Consider the following 23,525-nt stretch of genomic DNA (forward strand, 5'->3'; position numbering starts at 1 on the left):
GAATGACAAAGGTCTTAATTTTAGAGTCCTACCCCTTGGAAAGGTGTACGATAAGCTCTGTATTGATTTTTGTGACTATTTAACATGCTTCCTGCTGAGCAGTGGTTTGCAGTAGTGCTAGTCGAATATTTGTCCTAGGGGTTGGAAGTTAGATCTGTACGTGAACCCAATACCAAATGTATTTTTTCTCACCAATGTTTCCCAAAAAGAGTTTCCCATCAGAATTAGTATCAGAGCAATTTACTTCGAAATATATCAGAAAAATCTGGGATGTGGCAGGAGTTGAGCACAAGAGGACAAGTTTGTGTCAAACCAAGGCAATGTTTTGGTTGAGTGAATGAACAGACTTGTGGGTGAATGTGCCAGAGAAGCAATAGCCCAAGGCATCAATGAGGAGGATGCTGTTAGTGGTAATTTTTGGACATACCTCATCACCTCACATAGTGTCACTAGCTTAACAATTTTTCTGTGCATTGAGAGGCAGGTTGTCTCAGAATTTGCTACTACCATCTGATCCATCAGTTCCATCACTATACCCAACCAATCTTTGTTGAATACAGTGATCTCTATTCAACCACCAATCTAGGTTGGATAGAGTGACGGAAGCGCCCGTTGCCAGTTCTGGGAAGTTACCTGGAGAGAAGTGGAGACAGGGAGAGAGGGAGGCACGGTTGGGGAGACTGCAGCGGTTGGCTGCAATGTTTTTGTTTCTGTTTTTTATTCCCAGTAGATTATTTTGCGGTTCTACATCGCGTCTGTGTCCTTCCGCCTCATCATGCTGGTGTGAATGAGGGCACTCGGCTTTCTCTCAGGACCTCTGACTTCACCGCTGGTCGATAACAAGCCTGGAAGTCCCCTCTCGTTGGATAAGATTGCTTCGAGTGCTGAAGGGACCTTGATGGAGAATTACAAGTTACTTACCAGTATCACTGCCTTGAGCACCTTTACTAAATCTTTAACCATCCACCTCCTCCCTGATAGAGACGTGAGGAGGAAGTTATTTAGAGGCGTTAGATGAAAGGGTCTTCTCCAGACCTGCACATTAAAATGATTGTCCAGCAGCTACTGTGTTGCATTGTGGGATACCAATAAAACTCCTTGGCCTTCTTAAAGCACCAGTGCAGCGTTTCCTCAGAAGCTATTATTCTGTATCAGTAGTTTCGTCAAATAATTGCTCTTTTAAAAGATCAAGCATGAAAATGAGGATTTTGTTCAGTAAGCCTTATATGTATGCTTTAAAAACCTACCTTCAATTTGCAATATACTTTAAGATTTAGTTCAACTATTAAAGGATAAAAAATTGTATTTCTTTAGTGGATGAGCGTTATTTTTTTTTATTGGAAAGTTTTTTTTTCCTCTGAGAAGTGTTCCAGAACCTTCATGTAGTTGTGGATATGTCTTGTGTATAAATATGCGTACGACTAGTGTCAACGGTAAGTGGAAACATCCAAGGATGTGAGAACAGCAGATCAATAGGTACAACTTCTTCTCTCTCAAAAATGTTTTTTTGAAGTATAGCCACATTTAAACATCCATTAATTCTATATGATGAGCAACTTTCTCCTCAGAAGCCAGCGTTGCCATGCCTGGAAGGGCATTAGCAATTTGCTGATGTAGCCCTTATTCCTTGTGACGGGCTTGCCCAAGTTCCTCATTTGAAGTCACTTGAAAGAACACTTTGGATTAGGCCTAATTCAAAACCAAATGGTTGCTTGTAATTATTCAACTTTTTCCATCATCAGAGACAGGAGCCTTTCATCTCAGAAGCTCAGTTGAAACAGTCTGCGCCGCAGGTAATAAAAACAGAAGTTCCTGCCAATGGGTTTTCTTTCAGGTTCTGCTGACACACAATAAATCTCTACTAAGTGAGTAAAACTTCATCAGTACGTGGTGGGTATCAGAACTGTGATTGACCATTTTCTCCACCTACATTTGTTTCACCTCAAACTACAGACAGGGTTTCTATCTAAACAGTTTGGCATGGACGCGGGGACACATGAGCCGAGGTGCCCCATCTGCAGCAGCTTGAAGCCATCGGCCAGCCTTTCCTTGCTCGTTGAAGATGGAGCGTCTCCTCTTAATGCTTTCTTATTGAAATTAAATGTTTTATGAATCTAGGGCAAGCTCCAGAGAACGTTTCTTGTGACTAAAGACGATACTATGTAAGAATTATGGCTTCAAATCACAAAGAAGACGTACATCTTTGGATCCGTTCACATATGGCTGCAAATCCGGGAGATATTTGATGTGTGCAGTGATGCAGAGAGCTGAAAGGCATTCACAAGGGAAATTTACAATTTTCTTTACTTTCGTGGTGTTTGTCTGTTTTCCTTAGCTTTATTTTTGTTTGGTTTTTTTTCTTCATATTTTTCCATTCTGTTCAGCTTGCAGGAAAAAAGCAGATGTTCTACACACATTTCCACATTTTGTGCCCCACCTTGCCTGGTTCATTAAATTGTATTGTATTCTATTGCAGCCTTTATATAGCGCTTACTACACCTATGTGGGGTGCTGAAACGCTTGCCTACATGGGTAGCATGCCACACTGTGTAGGGTGTGTGGTTGGAAGGATGTTGTCATTGTTGTGATCCAATGTAGGGAGTGTTTCCATGTCGTGCGTGATGACCACCGAGGTGCGGTCATCGTGTCATGGGATGTAGCAGTATGGTGGATGTTGACGTCTGAGAGATAAAAACGGTTTTAAACCTTTCCGGAAGCTGCCACCTTTGAACATCTCTGCAGGACCCTTTAAGCTATTTCATATGATACAGACTGATTGGGTATTTACTGCATTCGGCTGTCCAATCTGAGATGTTTTGTATAGTTGTGGTCCTGACCTGGCATGGTTGGAGGGAGAGAGAAGTAGAGAGACATCTGTCGGGATGGACATTTTTATTATTCCATATCTGAGTGTCTTTGTGGATGCCGCGAAGAGGACAGACTGTTTGGGACTTGCTGTGATGGACTCCTAATTGCCCAGCACTGTGTGACCGATCTCTTCAGTTACTCCATGCCTGTACAATTGGTGATGTCTGTATTTTGATGTCTGTATTTTTTGGTTGTGCAGTGCTGGTGTTGGACAACCCTCGTAGCAGATATATCTTGTATGAATGTAAGAGGTATAAGTTACAGTTTGCTGCTGACCGCTACATATTATGGTCTTAGTATTATTGTGGGCCCGAGCTGTTAAAAATATGCAAGTGCATAACAATATAATGCCACAGCGAACCATAGGGCACCCCTTCTACGCTTACCTGCATATCAAAAGCAGTTTTCAGGTTGAGTTTTTTCCACTTTTTGGGCTGCAAGCTTAGGGTTGTGCTTGAGGGTACAACTGCCTTTCTGGGCTCTGTTGCTGGGGTGTGCAGTGGTGCAGTTATCTAGGAAATAAATCATGTTTTCAGCCGTCTTCAGAAGTGTATATGCTCCTGTGCGTTTCTAATGCTGGCTGGTAGTGAGTTCCAGAGCATGGCGACTCATACTGAGAAAGCAGTGCCTCCTACGGATTGCCTATGGTAAGGTGGCATGATAAGTGATGCAAGCCTGGTGCACAGTGTTTTGTTTGGTTCGCATTGCTTGAATGTAACTTGTGTGGTTGAGCTCCCTTTTCCTCGACAGGCTCTGTGGACAGTGCCAAGTGACATGAACATTCCCCTTTTAGCTATAGCTAGCCAGTGTAGTGATTGCAGGACAGCAGGCATGTGTTCTCTTGGGTTAAGGCGGAGAGGAAGACTTTGGGCTGCAATTTGGGCGAGTTGTATTTTTTGTATGAAGAATGCAGGTGCCCCAAGGTATAGGTTGTTGGCATAGTCAATCGTGGTGATAACGAGTGTGGGGATGACTTACAATTTGTTAGTATGCAAGGTATGGTAAATGTGACATGTTTTCATTATGCAGAAGGCACTCTTTGTGACGTTGTTAACATGCGATCTCAAAGATGGGTATGAACCGATGGCTACCGCTAGGTTTCTATCTTCTTCTGATGTTATTAGAGGGGCTTCAGGTTCCTTAGGCCATTTGGCGGCAGGCTGGTACTTTGCCATTGTCCTCAGTTCATTATCTCTCTATTTGCAGTATTGAGGTTTAGATGGCTATTCATCATCCTTCTGCTTATGGCACAAAGGCACTCATCAGGTTTGGAATTGTAGAGGTCTCGGGGGCTATCCTTTTTTGTAATGATTTTGGTCCCATCTCCAGAGTTGTAATAGGTGAGGGTTGAATTATTTAATCAAGTTTGGTAATGGTGGTTAGACGGATTTTGAATAATAGAGGGGATATGATAGACTCCTAAGGAACGCCTCAGTATTGTGTGTGAGGAGGTGGTGTGAAGGGTGATAGGAAGACTACACATTGTCTGTGGGATAAGAAGCAATCCATTTTAGAACATGTTCACAAACTCCGAGATCGTGGAGTTTTTGTAGTAACGTGTGGTGAAGGACAGTCTCAAATGCAGCTGTTGAATTGAGAAGCAAAGAAGGCAGCCTCTCCGTTCTTGCCTATTGTGAACTGTAGATCATCCCTGATGGATATGAAGGCTGACTCTGTGCCTCTGGGAGAAAGAGGGGGAACAAATTGGTCCCGATCCCTTAGTAACCGTATTATTGAGGTGTTATATACGTTGAGTATTTGTCCTTAACAGTGAGCGATCCCCCACCCCACTGGTAGTAATGAAGTTTCAAGAGGGTGTTAGGACAAATCTTAATTATTGTTTGTTGTTTGCGGAGAAAATTCCATAAAGAACGGTCTTGAATCAATGAAAAATGTGTTTAATTGCGGTTGCATAGGATACTGATACTTTCAACCCTGAGAAAGTATCAGTATCCTATGCAACCGCAATTAAACACATTTTGCATTGATTCAAGACCGTTCTTTATGGAATTTTCTCCGCAAACAATAACCAATAATTAAGATTTGTCCTATCACCCTCTTGACTCTGTGCCTCTGCCTGGTCTGAAGCTGGATTCTTGGTCTTGCATTCCCATTAGGTTCTAAGAGTTCAGTAAACACTGCTGTCTCAAATCAGTAAATGTTCCGAAGAAAGATCCATTTGATATGGTCTTTAGTTTGCTTGGTCGGATAGGTTGAGGTTTTTCTTTGAGGAGAGGTCTAATGTAGGAGGTTTTCAGCTCAGGTGGGAATGAACCTAGTTCCAGGGACTTCTCTTTTAAGCATCTGGCTACCTCCCCTGCACAGGTTGAGCAGAGGATACCTATATAGATTTTTGAAGGTGCTGGGCTTGAAGGGGACACGGATGGTCTGGCAGTGATAATAATATCGAGGAAACCTTTGTGTGACAGGGTTTTGAAAGTATACATTGATGAATGATTATTGGTGTTTCCTTCTATGATGGTTAGTCATGTGTTGTGGTCACAGAAGTCTTGTAATCACGGTGGTTCTGTGTTTTGGTACTCTAGATTGTGGAAATCTGTTCGAATTTTATGGAGGAGTTTAGAATGGCCGTCTGCTTCAGTTATTCGTGGGGACTCGGAGTAGTGTATTTTTGTGGTTTTGATAACTGTTCTGGAATCACTGTTATAGTGTTGTAGTGTGCTTTTGTCTGATTCATGTCTTGACTATCCTCTATTTTCGTTGTGTGTTGAGTGATGTTCAATATTTTGGTGTTTTTATTAACCTTTGTGGCGTTTTTTGTGGTCAACTCTGGAAGTGTAGCTTTAGTAATCAGGTAAGGAAAACTATAGCAAACGTTTGTGTACACCAACAATAGTTACTCTTTGGTTGTTTACGTGATAGAATTGTATTTCTCCAGCCCCCCTTTCCTCGCCTCCCTTACACTCAACTGATAAAACAGGAATTGGCCAGGGCTATGGATCTGGTGTTGGCCATCAGCTTTTTGACTTTGTGAATCATTATTTAGGTTTGTCATGATTTTTGCAACATGTTATTTTTGGGGAAACTACTAGCTCTCGTCAATCTAAAAAGAGACATTGATTAAAGCAAAAATATTTTTGGGGTTTCAGAACGCACACATTGCCATACTAGTCCCTGGCACTGAAAGAAACTACTTTGTTCATGAACGTGCCTCTTGTTAAAAGGCATTATTCCATCACTCACATTTTAAGTTAGCCAGTGGGTGAAGTGAGCTGACACTTTGCCCAATGTTGTATTCTGTAGTGGGCAGAAGAAAAATGTGAATGACACAGTAACAGGCCTATGGATGAAGAGAGCTGGCCGAAAAACCCTATAAGTAAAATATACATACAATTTCAGGAAAATCAAAAGTTCCTGACTAACGCCAAACCTAAAAAAAATATGTTGCAGTCTTGGATGGTAACTCCTACCTACCCAAACCTCCGATAAATAATCCCCCCGTCCCCCTCTCTTACTACAACATCCCAGTTATCTTGGGCATCTTGCCTCACCCAGTTCACCCAGACCTCCTTCACATCTCACCACCATCCACTCGATTAAGCCTGTCCATGATAACCCAACTCCCCTTTATTGCACGATTGTCAACTGCAAATCGTCTGTCAGACATGCAGCTGAATGATCAGAAACCATCCTCTGCGAGGCTATTGACATCACCTTCCTCACTGAAACCTGGCTTAATGACCACACGACGGCCATCCTTGACTTCCTCAACCCCCTCCCCCCCCCCCCCCCTGGCTACTCCATCATTAGACAAGACAGACTAGACAGAAAAGGAGGTGGACTAGCTATAATCCATAAGAATTAAATTCATCTCTCCCCTTTACAGAACAGGGATCACTTAACTTTTGAATACCTTGGCGTTGAACTCACGGTCAAGGGTTCCTCCCCGATTAGATGTCATAACATCTACCACCCACTGGGTGAACCTCTCCTCTTCGCCGACGAACTATCCGATCTTCTCACACACTCCTCCCTTTCAGATGCAAAAAATCTCTTTTTAGGAGACTTCAACATCCACTGGAAAAATGTAATTGATCCCACGGTTATGCGCCTCAACAACCTTATAGAGTTGAATGACCTCAAGAAACTGCCACAGTCCAACCCACATCAAAGGGGCCACACTTGACGCAATCATCTCCAACACTGACCTGGCCTCCCTTTCCAACATCATCCCTATTGACTGGTCTCACCATCACCTGATTCTGTTTAAGATCGCAATCAGTGTCCTACCGCCCACTACAACTAATAACAATCCCATGAAATGGATCAGAAACCTTAAATAAATCCCTCCTGGTGAACTGGAGTATAAACTACAAGCTCAACTTCATCTCGCCCCACTATCCCAAAATGCTTCTGAGCTCACCCAACATTTCAATAAGACCGTTAGTGACGTCCTGGACCAAGTTGCCCCCCTTAAACAACAAAGAAAAATTCAATTCAAATCATGGTTCAATCCTGAACTGAATAATGAAAGACGACAACTTAGACTGGCAGAAAGAACATGGAGACAACACCCTTCTCCCTCTCACCTTGCCCTCCTCAGATCTGCTAGATTTACTTATAAGAAGCACATTTACAATGAAAAGGCTTCCTTCTTCCAAGCTCAAATTGATTGTGCCAGAAACAGGCCTAGAGAACTGTTTAACATTGTTAGAATACAAACTTCATCTGCTCCTCCAGAGATAACGGCGTCAAGCGTGAGATGTGAGGAAATTTCCAGCTTCCTCTCGGAAAAAAATGCCCAATCCTTCCCTCAAATCCAGTACCCGCACACCCCCCAAATTACACCTGATGCTGACATAGATGTACCTTCTTGGTCAGCACCACCCCTCCCACCTCATACTACCAACCACCTACCCACTTAAACCCCACCCGTTACCATCCTTCCTAACTTACAACTGAAAAAGAACGCCTCCTGGCATAATTTCCGTCCCATGACCGAGCTCGAAGTCTTCAATATCACAGCTAAACTAAAGCCAACTTCGCACACCAAAGACCCTCTCCCTTCTACCCTAGATCACAAAATTAACCACATCATTACCAAAATCATTAATACCTACCTCGCCACTGGATGTGTCCCGGACTCCCTCCAACTCGGACAAATCACGCCCATTCCTAAAAACCTTACTGCTGACCCCAATGATCCTAACAATCTCTGCCCTCTTCTCGCTAAAGCCCTGGAAAAATGTGCTTTGCTCCAACTGGACAAACACATAGGCAATTTCAACTTACTTGACTCCCTTCAATCTGGTTTCCAGAAAGGCTGCAGTACAGAAACTGCCATGCTAAACATTGTGGATGACATACATAAATCCCTAGATAACGGTGAGGCTTGCCTTCTCATTCTCCTCGACCTCTCTGCAGCACTTGATACAGTTAACCACTCTTCCTTACTTAATTCGCTTCAAACTCGCTTTGGCCTTAATGGTGTGGACCTCAAGTGGTTCACCTCTTTCCTCCAAAACAGAACTTAAGAAATCAAAATCAAAACCTGCCTCTCTAACCCTAAACCCATCTCCTTGGGCATACCCCAGGGCTCTATCCTCTCCCCCTCTCTCTTTAACCTCTTCACGGAACCCCTTACCCTCATTCTGAACCAGGCTGGAATCAACTATCACCTCTATGCAGACGACACCCAACTCTACTCCAAAATTAAATCCCACTCTGATATTCTGCATTTAAGCAACACCCTGAGTAAGATCCAATCCTGGTTCTACTCCAGCCATCTTAAACTGAACCCTAAAAAATCTGAAATTATTCTCTTCTCCCCAAAAAATAATCGGCTCCCGATCCAAGGCTGGATCACGGACCTAAATGCCCTCAATTGCACACTCTCCCTGTCTGACTCGGCGAAATCTCTAGGTTTCACCCTTGACAAGAACCTGGACCTTAAAGACCCCATAAAAAAACTCGGCAAAAGGAGCACTTTTCATCCTCCTTCACCTTAAGAAAATCAAACCCTTCATTCCTTCTGATGACTTCAAATCGGTCGTCCAATCTCTAGTCCTATCGAAATTGGACTATGGCAACGCTATCCTCACAGGAACCCCCAAAGTTCACCTAGCCCCACTTAAAGTTGTACTCAACTTGGCGGGCAGACTCATCACTAACTGTAAACGATTTGACCACATCTCCCCAGCCCTTAAAGCCCTAAATTGGCTCCCCGTTGAAGGAAGATGCTTTTATAAGACGGCATGCATCACGCGCAAAGTTCTTCTCCAACAAACCCCTCTATACCTAACAAACAAACTCAATAAGGCGGGCTGTACCAGACTGTTGAAAAGCACCAATTTGCTCCTCCTCGTCCCCCTGCTTCAAAAAAAGAAATCCACCCAATCTCGCTCCTTCTCCGGGAACGCCCTGAACGTCTGGAATGCCCTCCCACTCGACCTGCGCTGTAACCCCTCCTACCTCAACTTTAAAAAAGATCTAAAACATCACCTTCTCAACTTATACTGGGGTCCTTAATCTCTCCTTGACAGTACGTTCTATTTCCCCTGCTTCAGTTATCTTCAGTCTCTTTCCTAACCCTCTCTTCACTCTCCATCTCCACATATTATCCTCTCTTCTCCAACGTTAACTGCTACTCCCATGTATGTTATTTTTATGTGCATTACCCTCTAACCTCTGGGAATTCCTAATCCCCCTTTTCTTAATATTTGAATTGTACCAGCATGTTTTTATTTCCCTGAAGAATCACAAAAATTATTTTGCCCACTTATAACCTTATATTGTGATGTATTATTCACTTGCTTTATTTGTTATCCTGCACAACTGTCTTCCTCGATTTCCTTGTTCATGTAAAGCGCTCTGATACCCCCGGGTCTTGCCAGAGCTATATAAAACCTTTCAAATAAAAAAATAATTGATAACTTGTTCTATCTCTAAAGAGGCCTTGCACATCAGATTAAACCTTGTGACTCGGGCCCTATATCTCCTGGGTTTGTCTATTCCATAGCCTCAGCCCAGCCATAGGGATATTTTTGTGGACATTGTTTGCTGCTTCCCCATTCGGGTTATGGACAGATCTCAAGCTATGGACAAAGCGACCATTGATTTATCTTGGCTGTTTTAGTGCACAAATAGTTAAATTACATTAGGTACCCTAAATTGAACCCCAGGAGTTAATAACATGATTTAGACGTAACTGAAAATACTACAGTTTTCCCTCTCCCAAACTTAAAGTAGCTCACAGCTTTGCAATCAGTATTAAGTTGTTATCACCTGTAAGTATTTCTGTGGAGCTTTTTGTCAAAGGTAACCTATGTTCAGTTTTACAACACAGAAATGTAGCTTATAGTGCAGAAAAAAGACAGGGTGTTTAAAAAAATAAATGTGGTACTGTAAAAAGTTATTGACCTAAAAAAGAAATCTACATATCCGCAATTCTTAGTTGCATGAAAGGGCACCCAAACTAGCAGCTTAAGGTTAGTTCAGAAGTGACTGAAGTTGTGTTAAACATTACCTTTTACTTTAATGAAATTTGGAAGATAATTTAGGACCATTGGATTTTAATCCAGTGGTGGCATTTTGTGGATTTTCTCAGGGGTTCTCTCCTTCTCAAATTCTGTTTAATCTCGGTTTCAAACTTTGATAGACTACATTAGACATCCCCAATTGCACCCTCATTTCTATGATAATGGTGCTCAGCTATCACAAAACGTGTTCACTAACCATATTCAGTCTTGAATAACTCAGAGTAGGTTTCTGCGGAAAATACTGTGATCATTTTCATTTACATCCGAATGAGACTGAATAGATTTCTGGCCAAGGTCGCCTCCTTCTCCATCATGGATTAAACAGTCGCACCAAAATCCAGAGATCAAGAGCCTAGAATTGGACGATGCCCTTGCGGAGCCTAAGTAGACCACTCGAAGTAGAATATTAGAATTCACGGTGCCTCCCTGTAAAGAATCATTGTCCTCACTTCATGCCTACTGGGAAATGTTCTTGTTGACCCTATCTTGAAATCCCTGTTAGATTGCAGCCATTCTCCGTACTTGCGCATTGCCAACAATAGACCAACACAACTTCATCAAGCACATAAAATGAGGATTGGACCACTCCTTGGTTTGAGTGAAGTAGCTCACATTGCAGAGGCTTCATATTGCCTACACTGGATATTGGTAGGAGCCAGAATTAGTTTTAAGGCACTTACCATCATGCAAAGTTTAGCACTCTCTCTCTTTACAGGACAATATCTTAGCTTATCAACGCTCAGTGGTCCTAAGCGTCTATATCTTTCATTCATGCATTGCTTATTCGGACTAGTACCTATAGACCATTCCACTGTTTTGTAGAAAGATGTATGCTGAACTGTTTTGGAAACCCAATTATTAGGATTTACAGTTGTCAGTCATTCTTTCTAAAATCCAAATATTATTTTCTCAAATGAGAATTAAACGTAAATAAATTTATATACAGACAATGTATAATATGATGTTTTATCCTAATTTCAGTACCACACTGAAATAGTTTCAGTACTAAAAGTGAAAATTCAACATAGCCTATTTGGTCTTTGAAGTAAAATATTTTTTACAAAGATCTTTAAAAGTACTTGTAGCCTCAGATTCTTTTTTTGTGGCCCTTAGTTCCAATGCACAGTTTATTGGGTAAACACACACAAACATACAAACACACCCTTTCTGCCGAGGGAGGTGTTGAAAACATCTAAGTAAAATTTTAGAAATATTTCAAAATCCTTAAGTAAATAACACTGTGCACTGTTCACATGATTGTTGAAATGTCTGTCGTGCAGTGATACGTTCCTTTTTGTAATTCGATTGACATATGTAAAACAATGTTTTAGAATCCTCATCCACCAACCAACATAATACTACTTTTATTTTGGTTAAAGTATTAAAACAAAAATCACAGGGAAATGGATAATATAGTTTTTTTTTTTTCTTTTGCAGGGTTGCACACGATTGGTGATGAAATGGAGCCTGGAACAAGCTCTTTCCGAGTGGATTTTCCAGATTTTTCTAACACCATTTTGCAAAAGTTAAATCAGCAACGTCAGCTGGGACAGCTGTGCGATATCTCCATCGTGGTGCAAGGCCAGCTTTTCCGAGCACACAAGGCTGTTCTTGCAGCAAGTTCTCCTTACTTCTGTGACCAGGTCCTTTTGAAGAATAGCAGGCGAGTTGTTCTGCCAAATGTCATGAACCCCAGGGTGTTTGAAAACATTCTTTTGTCGACATATACTGGACGCCTGGTGCTTCCTGCACCAGAAATTGTGAGCTATTTAACAGCTGCAAGCTTTCTCCAGATGTGGCATGTGGTCGATAAGTGTACGCAACTTTTAGAGGGCAACCCATTGGTGCTTTGCCAGAAGTCGAACCAGAGTAATCATCAGTCACCAAGCAGCAGTAATTATAACTGTCTTGGAGAAAGCTGCGAGCCGAGTGCTGCAGGACAATCCAATTTTCAAAGTCCAACTCAAAAGGAGCCGAGGGATGTTGACCATGAAGACGAGAGCCCTAAAGATGATGAACTTTCATCGCAGATAACAGAACAGGAGTATCTTCCGAGCAATTCTTCAACAGAGCATGATCGGCTTAGCACAGAAATGACAAGTCAGGATGGAGAGGAAGGGGCAAGTGATAGCACAGATTATCAGTATAGTAGGCTTATCTACAGCAAGCCGAGCATTATGTCTCATAAACAGTGGATACACGTCAAACCTGAAAGGTTTGACCCTAACTGTGAAGGCGTTGAAGTGCAAACTGCTTACGAGGAGCAACAGGCCTCCGAGTCTATGAACACCTCTCGGACTGAGACTGCAGTACCGTCTGCGGGTGCTGTCGATGTTTCTGTTACAGGTAGTAATAAAAAGGGCGATCAGCGGGGAGAGCACTTTTATGATGAGCAAGTGGATTTCTACGGTGCTTCGATGGAAGAATTTACCAACGAGAAAACAGAGGGACCCCATGACCCTGTAGGACAGGATAACTTGGCTACAGCAGGATTTGGGGATAACCTTGAAATGGAAATGGGCTCTAAAGAGGAAACCTCACATTCTGGATTCACGTCCGTTGTTTACAAACTTTATCCTTGCCAATGTGGTAAAAGTTTTACTCACAAGAGTCAGAGGGATCGTCATATGAGCATGCACCTTGGCCTCCGGCCATACGGCTGTGGGATCTGTGGTAAAAAGTTTAAAATGAAACATCACCTCGTGGGCCACATGAAGATCCACACTGGTATAAAGCCATACGAGTGCAATATATGTGGAAAAAGGTTTATGTGGCGGGACAGTTTCCATCGGCATGTGACTTCATGCACAAAGGCATACCAGGCTACGAAAATTGAACCAACTACTACTGAAAAAGAAGTCTTTGACTGAGTACCCAAGATATAAGCAATTTATATGTTGTTTTATGTGTACGAAAACAATTGAAAAACACAGTGCGATAGTGTTTGGTACTCTCTCTCTCGTTAGCATAGGACGTTTTAGGTTCAATGTTTCTCCTTGTTTAATTTAATTATTTAGGTATATTTAAAATGAATTCACAAATCTGCCATAAACTGAGGCCTCCTATTTCAATTTTATTTGGTGACTGACTTATGTTTGCATAAAGTGAAGACGGTGAAACGGTGGAGTTACTTTTTGTCTGCATAGCTGCTGGCAGATAAGGTAATGTAGTGGGTGAAAATGCTTACCACAGGGCTCTGTGTCAAAGAAGACATTGATGTTCCTAATCCAGTTGGTTTTCCATCAGTACCATAAATATAAGACTTGGGTATAGGAATTAGGTGGCTAGGCAGATTGCAGTATGTGCTACATAGATGATCATTATTCTGCATCTTAAGTAGCATCGTTTATTGTGCCAGACATGACAGACTCCTAACCCCCCCACCTCTGAACCACAAGGTAACATAGACCTAGTTAGCAATTCTCTTATTTTGTGTGTTTCTACGTACAGACTATTTAAATATCTGTATCAAGCACTTTATCCAAAAGAATACGTAATACTTCCTTTTTTATGAAAAACCTAATTTGCTAGTTACTAGGTCAGATAGCCCTATGGTGTCCTGTATCTTGACTTTCATTCAACACCTCTTCCACTGTCCTCTCACTGGAGTCAAATTATCTTTTCCATTGTCAGTTTTCTTAAACATATTTCAAAGTTGTTTTGGTATGTACTGTAGACTCTTCTGAGATTCCTTTGGACATAAGTCTTTGGCTTCAGCAGTAAAGTTTTTAAGGCATTTTGTTTAAGTTATGAAATGCGTTTTTTGACCCTGCATACTTGTAATCTTAAAAATTCAACCATGATTTTAAACTTAACCCTATATAAATGTCTCATGTTCACAAACTCTTATAGAATTGAAACGGACAATGTTAACATTTCAATGAGACGAGAGCATAATACCCATTAGAAGATATATCAGATAATGTGATACTGTTCAATATCTTGCATTTTTCCATTAGCCTCGTAATGCTAAATAATATCCTTACCACAAGATCCTAAACTCATTCATTCTCCTCTTTACGCAGTTGTCTAAGAGTTTATAATCAAGGGATTCGCCCCTAACTTCCTCCTAACCATTTTCTAATCCTCAACTCTCCCTGATATATTGTATGAACTATGAGGTGGCATGTAAATCTGGATCAACAAATTAAACCTTATTTTAGAAAAAAAGTATATTGTCAAGACGAGAAGTTGCAGTCCTTGGGTGTGTTCAAAGGAGCTGTTTATTTCAGTTCTCCGTACAATAATTACTGTTGACCTAACCTAAACATTATAAATATAATGTTATCAATCAAATTACATACCTTCCACTAGTCTCCAAATGCAATAACTCCATTTGAGGTGAATGGTATATTTAAAATAAGCAATATATCCCTGGTTCATTGTGTATCTGTTCTATCATCTTTAATTTAAATTTTAGGATTTGTTCACAAATTGTTATCCATAGGTTGTTCCAGTGGTGTAATAACCTGAGGGTGGGGGTTATGATAATGGAGGTTGCAAGTATTATTGGGTGATAACAATCTGGTTGCTGTTCAAAAGTCACCCTTTTTATTGGCCAACTTATTTTATTTAAAAATTATTAATATTTGAAATATAGCCTTGTTTTTGTTGTAGTATAGCCTTATAGCCCGCCGTAGCGGGCTATACCGGCTATTAAAGGCCCACTGCATCGGTAAAGGCCCGAGCCGAAGGCGAGGGACTTTAACAAACAGCGGGACTTTAATAGCCGGTATAGCCCTGCTACGAAGGGCTATAAGGCTATTAGAACATTCTGCCACTAGAGGGCAGAATGTTCTAACGAATAAAACAAAGCCTTCAGGGAGCGCGAGGGGATTCAAATCCCCTCAGGCTCCCTGAAGCCTTTGTTCACAGCCAGAGCTGTGAACAAAGAAACATTGGAATGTTGGAGCTCCGGGCTTATACCAGCCATTATAAGCCCTCCATTGTTTTCAATGGAGCTTCCAACGTTCCAATGTTCTAATATGCCTTAAATCCCCAAAACAAAGTACATAAAATTGAGCTAGGCATATTATTAGCTCTGTGTTTCCATTGCCAAAAGGCAAATAAGGATTGAATCAAAATGTAACCTCTTGTGAAAGGAATGCTTGTAGAAAGTGTGCATTTTGTTTCTCAATTTTGCTTAAGTCAGAAATGTTATTAATGTCTAAAATAAAACTAATTATCTAACTATATTTGTAGCTTATATAGTGGGTATTAGTAGTACATTGTTTCAATCTGGCAACTATAATTTTCTGTATTACAAAAAATGTAAATTACAGAAGCCTTTGGCTATTTCACAGAGTCTACAAAGATTTATGTCTTCATTATAATTTACTTGGCAATTAGGTGGTAATTCCTATACCCTGGAGTTACTGGTACAATGGGGATCAGTACTTTTTATACTTGGAATTCCCTCCTGGTCACAAGTTTGGGAACTGAAAATGGAGAATAACCACAGAAACTGGTGTGTCCTCCGCTTTTCCATAAAATCCCAAGCGTTTTCCCCGTTGCCATTTCACGAGGTATTTCCTGGTGATATATCGGCGGCATATATCTGGGAGATATGGGTATTCCTACAAAACTTAGAACTTTAATTAGTGCAGCGCAACCTGCTTCTGCCCAAATAAGAATTACCAACCACAGTGTGATGACCACCATATTTCCTCACTTTCAGCATTGTCTTCAATAGGCCTTTTATGAAATATTCCTTCGAAGTGCTGATCCAAATCTTAATGCATATTTGTTTTACAGGGCATAACAATTAACACAGATTAGGCTTTGGTAGCAGGTAGTAAACCTTCCGATTGCCCAGGGCCACAATTAGTCTTGAATTTAGTTTCTCCATTAGGTATTGTATCCTAGCTCATTAGAGAGACCAGACTTGATATATACTTGTTTTCTAATTGTTGTAATGTTAAAGACCTCTAGCTTGCAGTTAATAGAGCTGTTGTTTAACGTTTCTTGGGTTACTTAACTCTTATGATCATTATGCTGGTATTTATCTCAACATATATGTTGAGAATGTAACTTTCTGTCAACTGGTGCTAAATACATAAATGAAGGCATTGCGTTTGGGTATGTACTCGGTGCTTGTCTGCTGACAGTCACAGAACGTATTGCGATAAGTGGTCAGTTTACTGCTTAAACACAGTCTGTATCCCGGAGAAACTCTAACCTATTGATGCAAAACCAGAAGATATAAACTCTACAGAAAGGACCGTTTAGGTGTTCTGCTATTGTAGCTCGGAGCTCTCGTTCCTCCATGCACTGCAATGTGCTGATGAGGATCAGACCTCCATTGGCTCCAATGTTGTGCGAAATTCTCCCATCTTGAGTTACTGTATTTGATCTATTTCCAGTAAGAGAGGTATAGGACCTGTAAAGTGGTACTCCTAAATTAGGAACATATTTTCCAAGACACACTTTGGTATGCACTTATGCATGGGTCGAGCCAAAGTTTTGACTTGTTTTCAAATTTTAGTAAAGCAACACAATTTCAGTTTTTGTGGAGTATTATCATCTTTCCCTAAGCAGGAAACATGAGACTTGTTGCCAAAACTACAGGTTAAGTATTCTTTGCTGGTTAAGTTATGGCTGTACTACTATAAGTGTGACGTCTATCAAAAGGTAGAATTGTGTTACTATTTGGCCTGTTTTGAATTGGGTACTTTGATGTTACATTGTGCAGGTTGACCTAATTCAGTAATACTCAGATTTGCAATTTTATGTGAAAAGTAATGTATCCTTGTATGTATTGCTTAAAAACCTTACACTATATGCAGATAGTAGCACTTAAATGTACGTCATTGCTGAAAGTGATTTGTTAATGTAAACAACTTATGATTCGTTCTCCTGTGTATGGCCTGTTATCAGGGCAGCGCTAAAATAATCCTCCTGTGCCTGGACGAAGCAGTGCAGCACCCAAACCTTTCCATGATGATCGATCAGTCACCGGGGCAGTACTAGATTGTCGCCATTATGGGTCAGTCACCAAGACTAGTAGTATTCTGTGCATGGATTATTTTCCTGGGCAGCACTTTGTAACGCTAGTATGTGCATCCGCAGTCCCCATGGCAGCACAAGTCCCATTGTTCGGTGGCTGGGTATCACTCGCATGGACCAGTTTTAGAAGACTTAACAGAAACCAGACAAATCAGCATGCATACAATGTTTGGCTAGATTGCAGCAGTTTAAGCCAGAACTATCAACTCAGTTTGTCTACTTACAGCCGGCAGAGTTGGCCCTAATAATCCCTAGTTTAATAGGTTTCTTGTCAGTAAAAGGAGGGCCAGTTGCCAGTTTAAAATGAAGTCTGTGGCAAAAGAGGTTATGGAGGTGTATAAATTGGAAGTGACAACATTTGTAACGGCCGTCTTTCAAAAAAGAAATCTACCTCAACAGCAAATTTGTGTAGATAATAAGCACTTTTTTCAAATGGTTCAATTCTCTTTGCCCCCATCATGTCTCTCGTCCCCTATTGTGCTTTTTAAATGAGCTTTCTAAATCCTTCAACATTTTCTTTATCAACAATGTGAAAGCCATTTAAGCAGAAACGTACATGAGGGTATAAGAGCATTTCTAGGAACATGGGCCTGGGGTCAGTTTTAAACAATGGGAAAATAGTTTGAGAAGGTTGGCCTTTCATCTGTGGCTAGGTATATTTAAAAAAAAAAAAACCTGACGGCTACCTTTCCTAAATAGGACCCTCTGCCGGAAGAATTCCTTAGCTCATAGCCCTTTGAGGATCCAAACCTGATGAAGCGATTTCTTTTGATGTAGTCGGTTAGCACTCAAACCCTCTCATAACTTTTTTTTTTTTAGTTTTATATAGCGCGAACTAGACCCAAGACATTGGGTATCAGACTGCTTTACATAGCACCAGTTTCGTTACAGAAGGACGCATTCATTTTTGTTAGGCATGGGGAGATTAAGTGATTTGCCCAGAATCGCAAAATGTTAAGTGTCGTTGCCGACACTCAAACCTGGTTCCCCAGCTCTAGGCTACGTCCTCTCAAAACTACTCTTAACAACTCTTTCACGAGGCCCAATGTTTTGGCCAATTCCTGTCTTACTACTAGTCTTTTTTTTTTAGGCAGCATAAGCATTGGAAAGTGAGGTGAAGAACAAGCTGCAGCAATTTGTCAAGGAACAGGAGATTCTGGACCTAATCGGCCCGATTTAAGACCAAAGACATTTAACTGAAGCCAACTTAGATGTAGGCAGGGTAAATATCCTCCATTGTTTAGGAGGCAAGCTTATCCAGCCTATTGTGTTGGATTCAACTGTTTTTGACACTATGAACTTTATTATCCTTAAGTCATCACAATTGCCATAGGTCACCTACAAATTTGTTCCTCACGTAAACACTATAGAGTGGCGCCCACTTCCTCTGGCAACGGAAGATTTGGTGATCCTTTATAGGCAGAACATCTCCGGAAGCAGCTCATCTTCTCAGAATGAAAAATCTTAACAGCAAACACTTATTGAATTTTATGGTGTGACGACGCAATTAGTTACTTTCACAGACATTCTTCCTTTTCATATTACGGTCTCTTCACCACCACAGTAAGGCTTCTTTGCACCAGGCACAATTCACCTTCTCACCATTTGAGCCTTGGATGAGCAGGGTGTCTAATGAGCAGACAAGATTAAACCCTGAGATAATTTCATCCCCCAACCATACACTACAAAGTGAATCAGACATTCTGCTGCAGCAGTGGTCACCTGGCGAGTCTCATATCCCAACCGTAGGTCCAGCGGCTTCTGTACTTGGTTCTTCTAGTCCTGCCTCAGAATATTTGGTACGGCTCTAACTGCTGCTGCTGAAGGACTCTTTAACCCCCCCCCCCCCCCCCCCACTGCTGTACTTTGAAGGTTTAGCTCTTAAAGAAACAAGTTTTTGAAATGACATCAGTCTTCCTTTATTTCAGACCCCATGAAGATAATACAGATTGATTCAACATGGTAACAGATTACGAGCAAATTGCTCAAGTTGTGTTGCTGGCCTTAGAATAAGAATGTAATGTTTCTGAGATAGGTTTTTCAGTTGTGCTATTTCATTTGCGTTACTTTGGGTACAAAAACATCCACAATGAGTCCTGCAAGAGCTTATTTTGCTTTCAGGGGGCTTTGAAGGAAACTCTGAAAGGATCCTAATATTTTGTCCAGTTTTGCTGTCAAGAGACCCTTTGAATGAGAAATGCATATACTTATGCCAACATGAAACCTCAACCACAGGGACATTTCCTTTTGAACTAGCAGCTTCATGGGAAATGTGTTCTCATTTAGAAATATCTGTCCCCATTGTCAGGAATACAAAAGAGCTGGAAAACATGTTTACAAATGCCACTATCGGTTTTGGTACTCTTTGGTGTTGGAAAGGTTTTTAGTGTCCTCCGTGTTCCATCACAAAACTCATAAGGATTGAGAAAAATCCAAGTGTCGCACAAAGTGCAAGTGTGGCTAATGAGCAACACCCATTCGACAATAACATGTAAAGGGTTAGTACCTAGCCGGTGGCTCATTGTGGCGCACACTGCCCGAAATACATCACTAAAGTATGGTGTGGTAGCGCACTGTCATATACAGGCAGCACATTCTCCATTGAAATGGCCTCTACATTTGCAAAGAGATACAGCCTTGCTTATAAAATTATATAGCGTACAAATTATAATGTGTGGAATTCGAGTTCCAGCGAATATTTGTCATTTGCACATCACCAAGTAAAGTGTCTTGATTTGAATTGAATTGATCTTTTTAAAATCTTTGTTTCCATCACACTTAAGAATTGAATAAAAAAAATCTATTCAGTTGTGCTTTCCTAACTGCTGATATAGCTCGAAATGTTTGCACAGTTAATTTATAGGTATTTAATTTAATTAAGTTCTGTTTTGTGTTAGAAAAGATTGCATCTGCAGCCTTTTGTTGCACACCAGCAAGACACTCACATAGCTCATTTTACAAAATCCTCTCGTGTTGCAGTCCGAGAAGGAAAAGTAAATACACACTTCCATGTTAAAGGAATAGGCAGCAATTTGTTTGAAGACATAGCGTGATAATTTGATCTGTGTCTTTGAATGCACAGCAAATGTTACACAATAAAAACATTTATAAGCATCTTTACTGCATCCTTCACTTTCAGAAATCCAGAATGGTTATTTTGGGGAGCAGCAGCATCCCAACACCCCCCAACCTACTTCCAGCGTCTGTGCTGATATTCATAGTAGGTGGCAGTCTTATCTAATCCATCTCCATCTGTGTATCATCTCTGACGTCTGATTACAACTAATCAGATGTTTTACTACATGGAAATAGTGGTAAGGACTGTACAGAATGTAAAGCTATCGGTGAGACAGCTGTGGGCGAATACTGGGCCTTTCTCTTGCTTCAATAGTTTGTAAAGCAGAATGCACACTTTCCATTCTCCAACTGCCTTAAGCAATCTTCTGATAGGTCGATAATAGGCACTATTTAAATCGTCATACTATTTTGTTTTTTCATTATTTAAATAGAGAATTCTTTAAGACCAGCAATTGACAACTTTCCACCACTGTTTGCCTATTTACCTGGTTACTGACTAGATTAAATGGACGCAATTCTACAATTCCCCATTTCTGTGCAAGTGCAGTATAAGGATATAATTCTATCCTCGTTGGTGGATTTCATGTGTTATGCAGAATATTCCATGGCTGTAGTGGTATAACAAGGAAATCTGTTAAGTATTCAACAAAATGTGTTTGTGCAGTTTTTCCAAGCTGCGATAAAGGTACTTGTTCAGAGTTTGCTCACTGCACAGTACGCTTACCCAGTGTTTCCTGCTTAGCATCTGAGATTAAGTTAACGTTTATTGAGTAGGCTGAGAATTGACCACAGGCTTTACAGAAAATGCTTGTAGTTTCCAATTGCTTCTATTGCAGCCCAATGCACAGGAGAACGAACTGTTTTTGAAAGGTATGGTGTAAATCTACACACCAAAATGTGTTACTGGGGTTATTAAATGGAGGTTTGTTGACGGTGAATCTGAATTAAAGAGAATGGTTCTTCATTTCATTTTTAAATATCCACTTGTTAACTAATTGGACCTGTTCATTAAATTGAGATGTATTATGTGAAGATAAGTCCTTTTGCCACATTAATGTATTGTATTTTTACTACTATTGACTTAGAAACTGAAAATCTAATCTTTTTTTATAGTATGTTCTAGGTATTTTGAATTTACTGAATTTGCCATCAAAGTTTTTAATGCTGTCCTATGCTTTGTCATGAGCTCCGCTGGCGCTTATGGTTCATTTTCTCGATACATGTCAACAGTGTGCTTCTGAGAAGTGTTTCCACTTCATAAAAACGTCTCTGGACTTTCCTTTAGCTCAGTTGTTACTGATGTTTGGACAGCTGCAATTTGTCGTTGGCTCAGCATTACACATTAACCTGCATATGACTTTATCTTTCAATCCCAACCTCAAATAGGAAATGTTGTTTTACTGTATGTATAGATTATGTATTAATATATTTTAACATAAATGGAAACCTAATTTGCACAAACCTCATTTTGTTCTACTCATCCTCGTTAGCTCTATAATATAATTATATTTTTATATGTAAATAAATTGTGTATGACTCTTTAATGTGTTTCCTATACACTGTAAAATGCCCAGATCCCCCCAGTAATGTGCGCAGTGAAGTAAATTAGGAGGCGCCAGGGGGTCCAACTGCTAACAGACCTTTCCCTGCAGGTACCCTATCCAATAGGAGGCTGTTGCAGGGCCATGGGTGAGAAAAGAGGTCAATGTGATGTCATCTGGATCAAAAGGTATGTGATGTCACTCTGATGCCCTTGTCATGCTGGTGACTTTGTCAGTGAACAGGAACACACCCATCAGCACCTTTTTTGCCAAAATATATTCTGCTTGTGCACCAATATCGAGTGAGTTAAGAAATCTTAATACAGGTGACCTACATTCAAAGACCACACCTGGCTGTATATTGTATGCACCTTAACCCACCACCACATACCCCCCCCCCCCCAGACTGCAACATTCAAATCAGTAGACATTTGAAACTCCTGTGTCCCAGCACTCGTATTATGAAATCTTCATTAACCCATCATTACTTCTTGGGTCACGTTATGCTAATAGATTGTTTTAAAACTAGTACATGTTTTCCAAAGAGGAGTATCTAGAATCATTTTCAGGATATCACCTGACCAGAAAAATAATGTGTATAGGGGTTGGCACAATGGTAAGAGCTCACCATAGATTGACTTCCAGCCTTAGCTGACATGCCCAACATATTGCTGAATCATTTAATAAAGAAACCTCAGAATCTTTTGAGGTACCAGGTCACAATTCAATGCCTTTGGACATTACATTCCTCACAGTAAGATATAGGACTGAAGTATATAGGTGCAGACGAGCCAGATACATGCAATAATTTCTACAGAAGTTACATTTGTTATTTTAAAATTAGTTTATTTCAGCCCTATATGGCCCTTCAAAATACCCAATATTTTACAAACTTTATATAAGTTATATACTCTACCATATATACTATACTTTCAGTTCAAATCTCCTTATGGGGGAGGACCATGTGCCCCTCACATCAATAGATATGTTATATTGGAACATCAAAACCAACACTATACTCTCCACTTGAATCCATTATTAAACCTTGTTATAAACTAAAAGAAGAATGTTACTTTAGAAATACTTTCTTGGCTATCACCGATTTAACAATTCGGGTCACCTACAAGACTCCACCAAGCGAATTGTGCCCTACTGGTGCCAGGCTGTGTAGACCCACGACCTACCCCATATCCTTGATTTCTATAGCCTTGAATACAGACTTCCATCTTGGGATGGTTGACTGTAACTATCAAATGGGCAGGTAACCCTCCATCCCTCTGTGGGATTTGAGATAGTGGTCTTATGAAAGATAGAGGGAGGTTCTTTATCTGCTCCCCAAATTCCTTTTGGGTAGAGAAGATTAGTACTCACTGATATACTTGTTGTGACGGGCAAGGCAAGATACTGTTAAGCAATGTTGAATTAGGGAGCCAACTAAACTTGAAAGTCTGTCACATCAATCATCGACTAAGGCAATATCAGGATTATAGTGTTAGAAAAGAGACAAGTTTCCATCCTCCTCCTGATACACGTT

The 23,525-nt window shown here is 40.7% G+C and overlaps 1 protein-coding gene across 1 annotated transcript in view; it reads left to right on the forward strand.

Moving 5' to 3' along the window:
• Nucleotides 1–15,560, forward strand: part of ZBTB43 (zinc finger and BTB domain containing 43) — a 102,421-nt gene extending 86,861 nt beyond the window's left edge. The window contains exon 3 of the mRNA XM_085613817.1: nucleotides 11,805–15,560. Within this exon, the coding sequence (XP_085469943.1) occupies nucleotides 11,828–13,237 (1,410 nt within the window). The 5' untranslated portion in view covers nucleotides 11,805–11,827 and the 3' untranslated portion in view covers nucleotides 13,238–15,560. The remainder of the gene's footprint in view (nucleotides 1–11,804) is intronic.
• Nucleotides 15,561–23,525: the final 7,965 nt, after the last annotated feature.

The sequence above is a fragment of the Triturus cristatus genome, chromosome 1_2 (genome assembly GCF_964204655.1).
Source record: "Triturus cristatus chromosome 1_2, aTriCri1.1, whole genome shotgun sequence".
NCBI classification, from domain to species: Eukaryota; Metazoa; Chordata; class Amphibia; order Caudata; family Salamandridae; genus Triturus; species Triturus cristatus.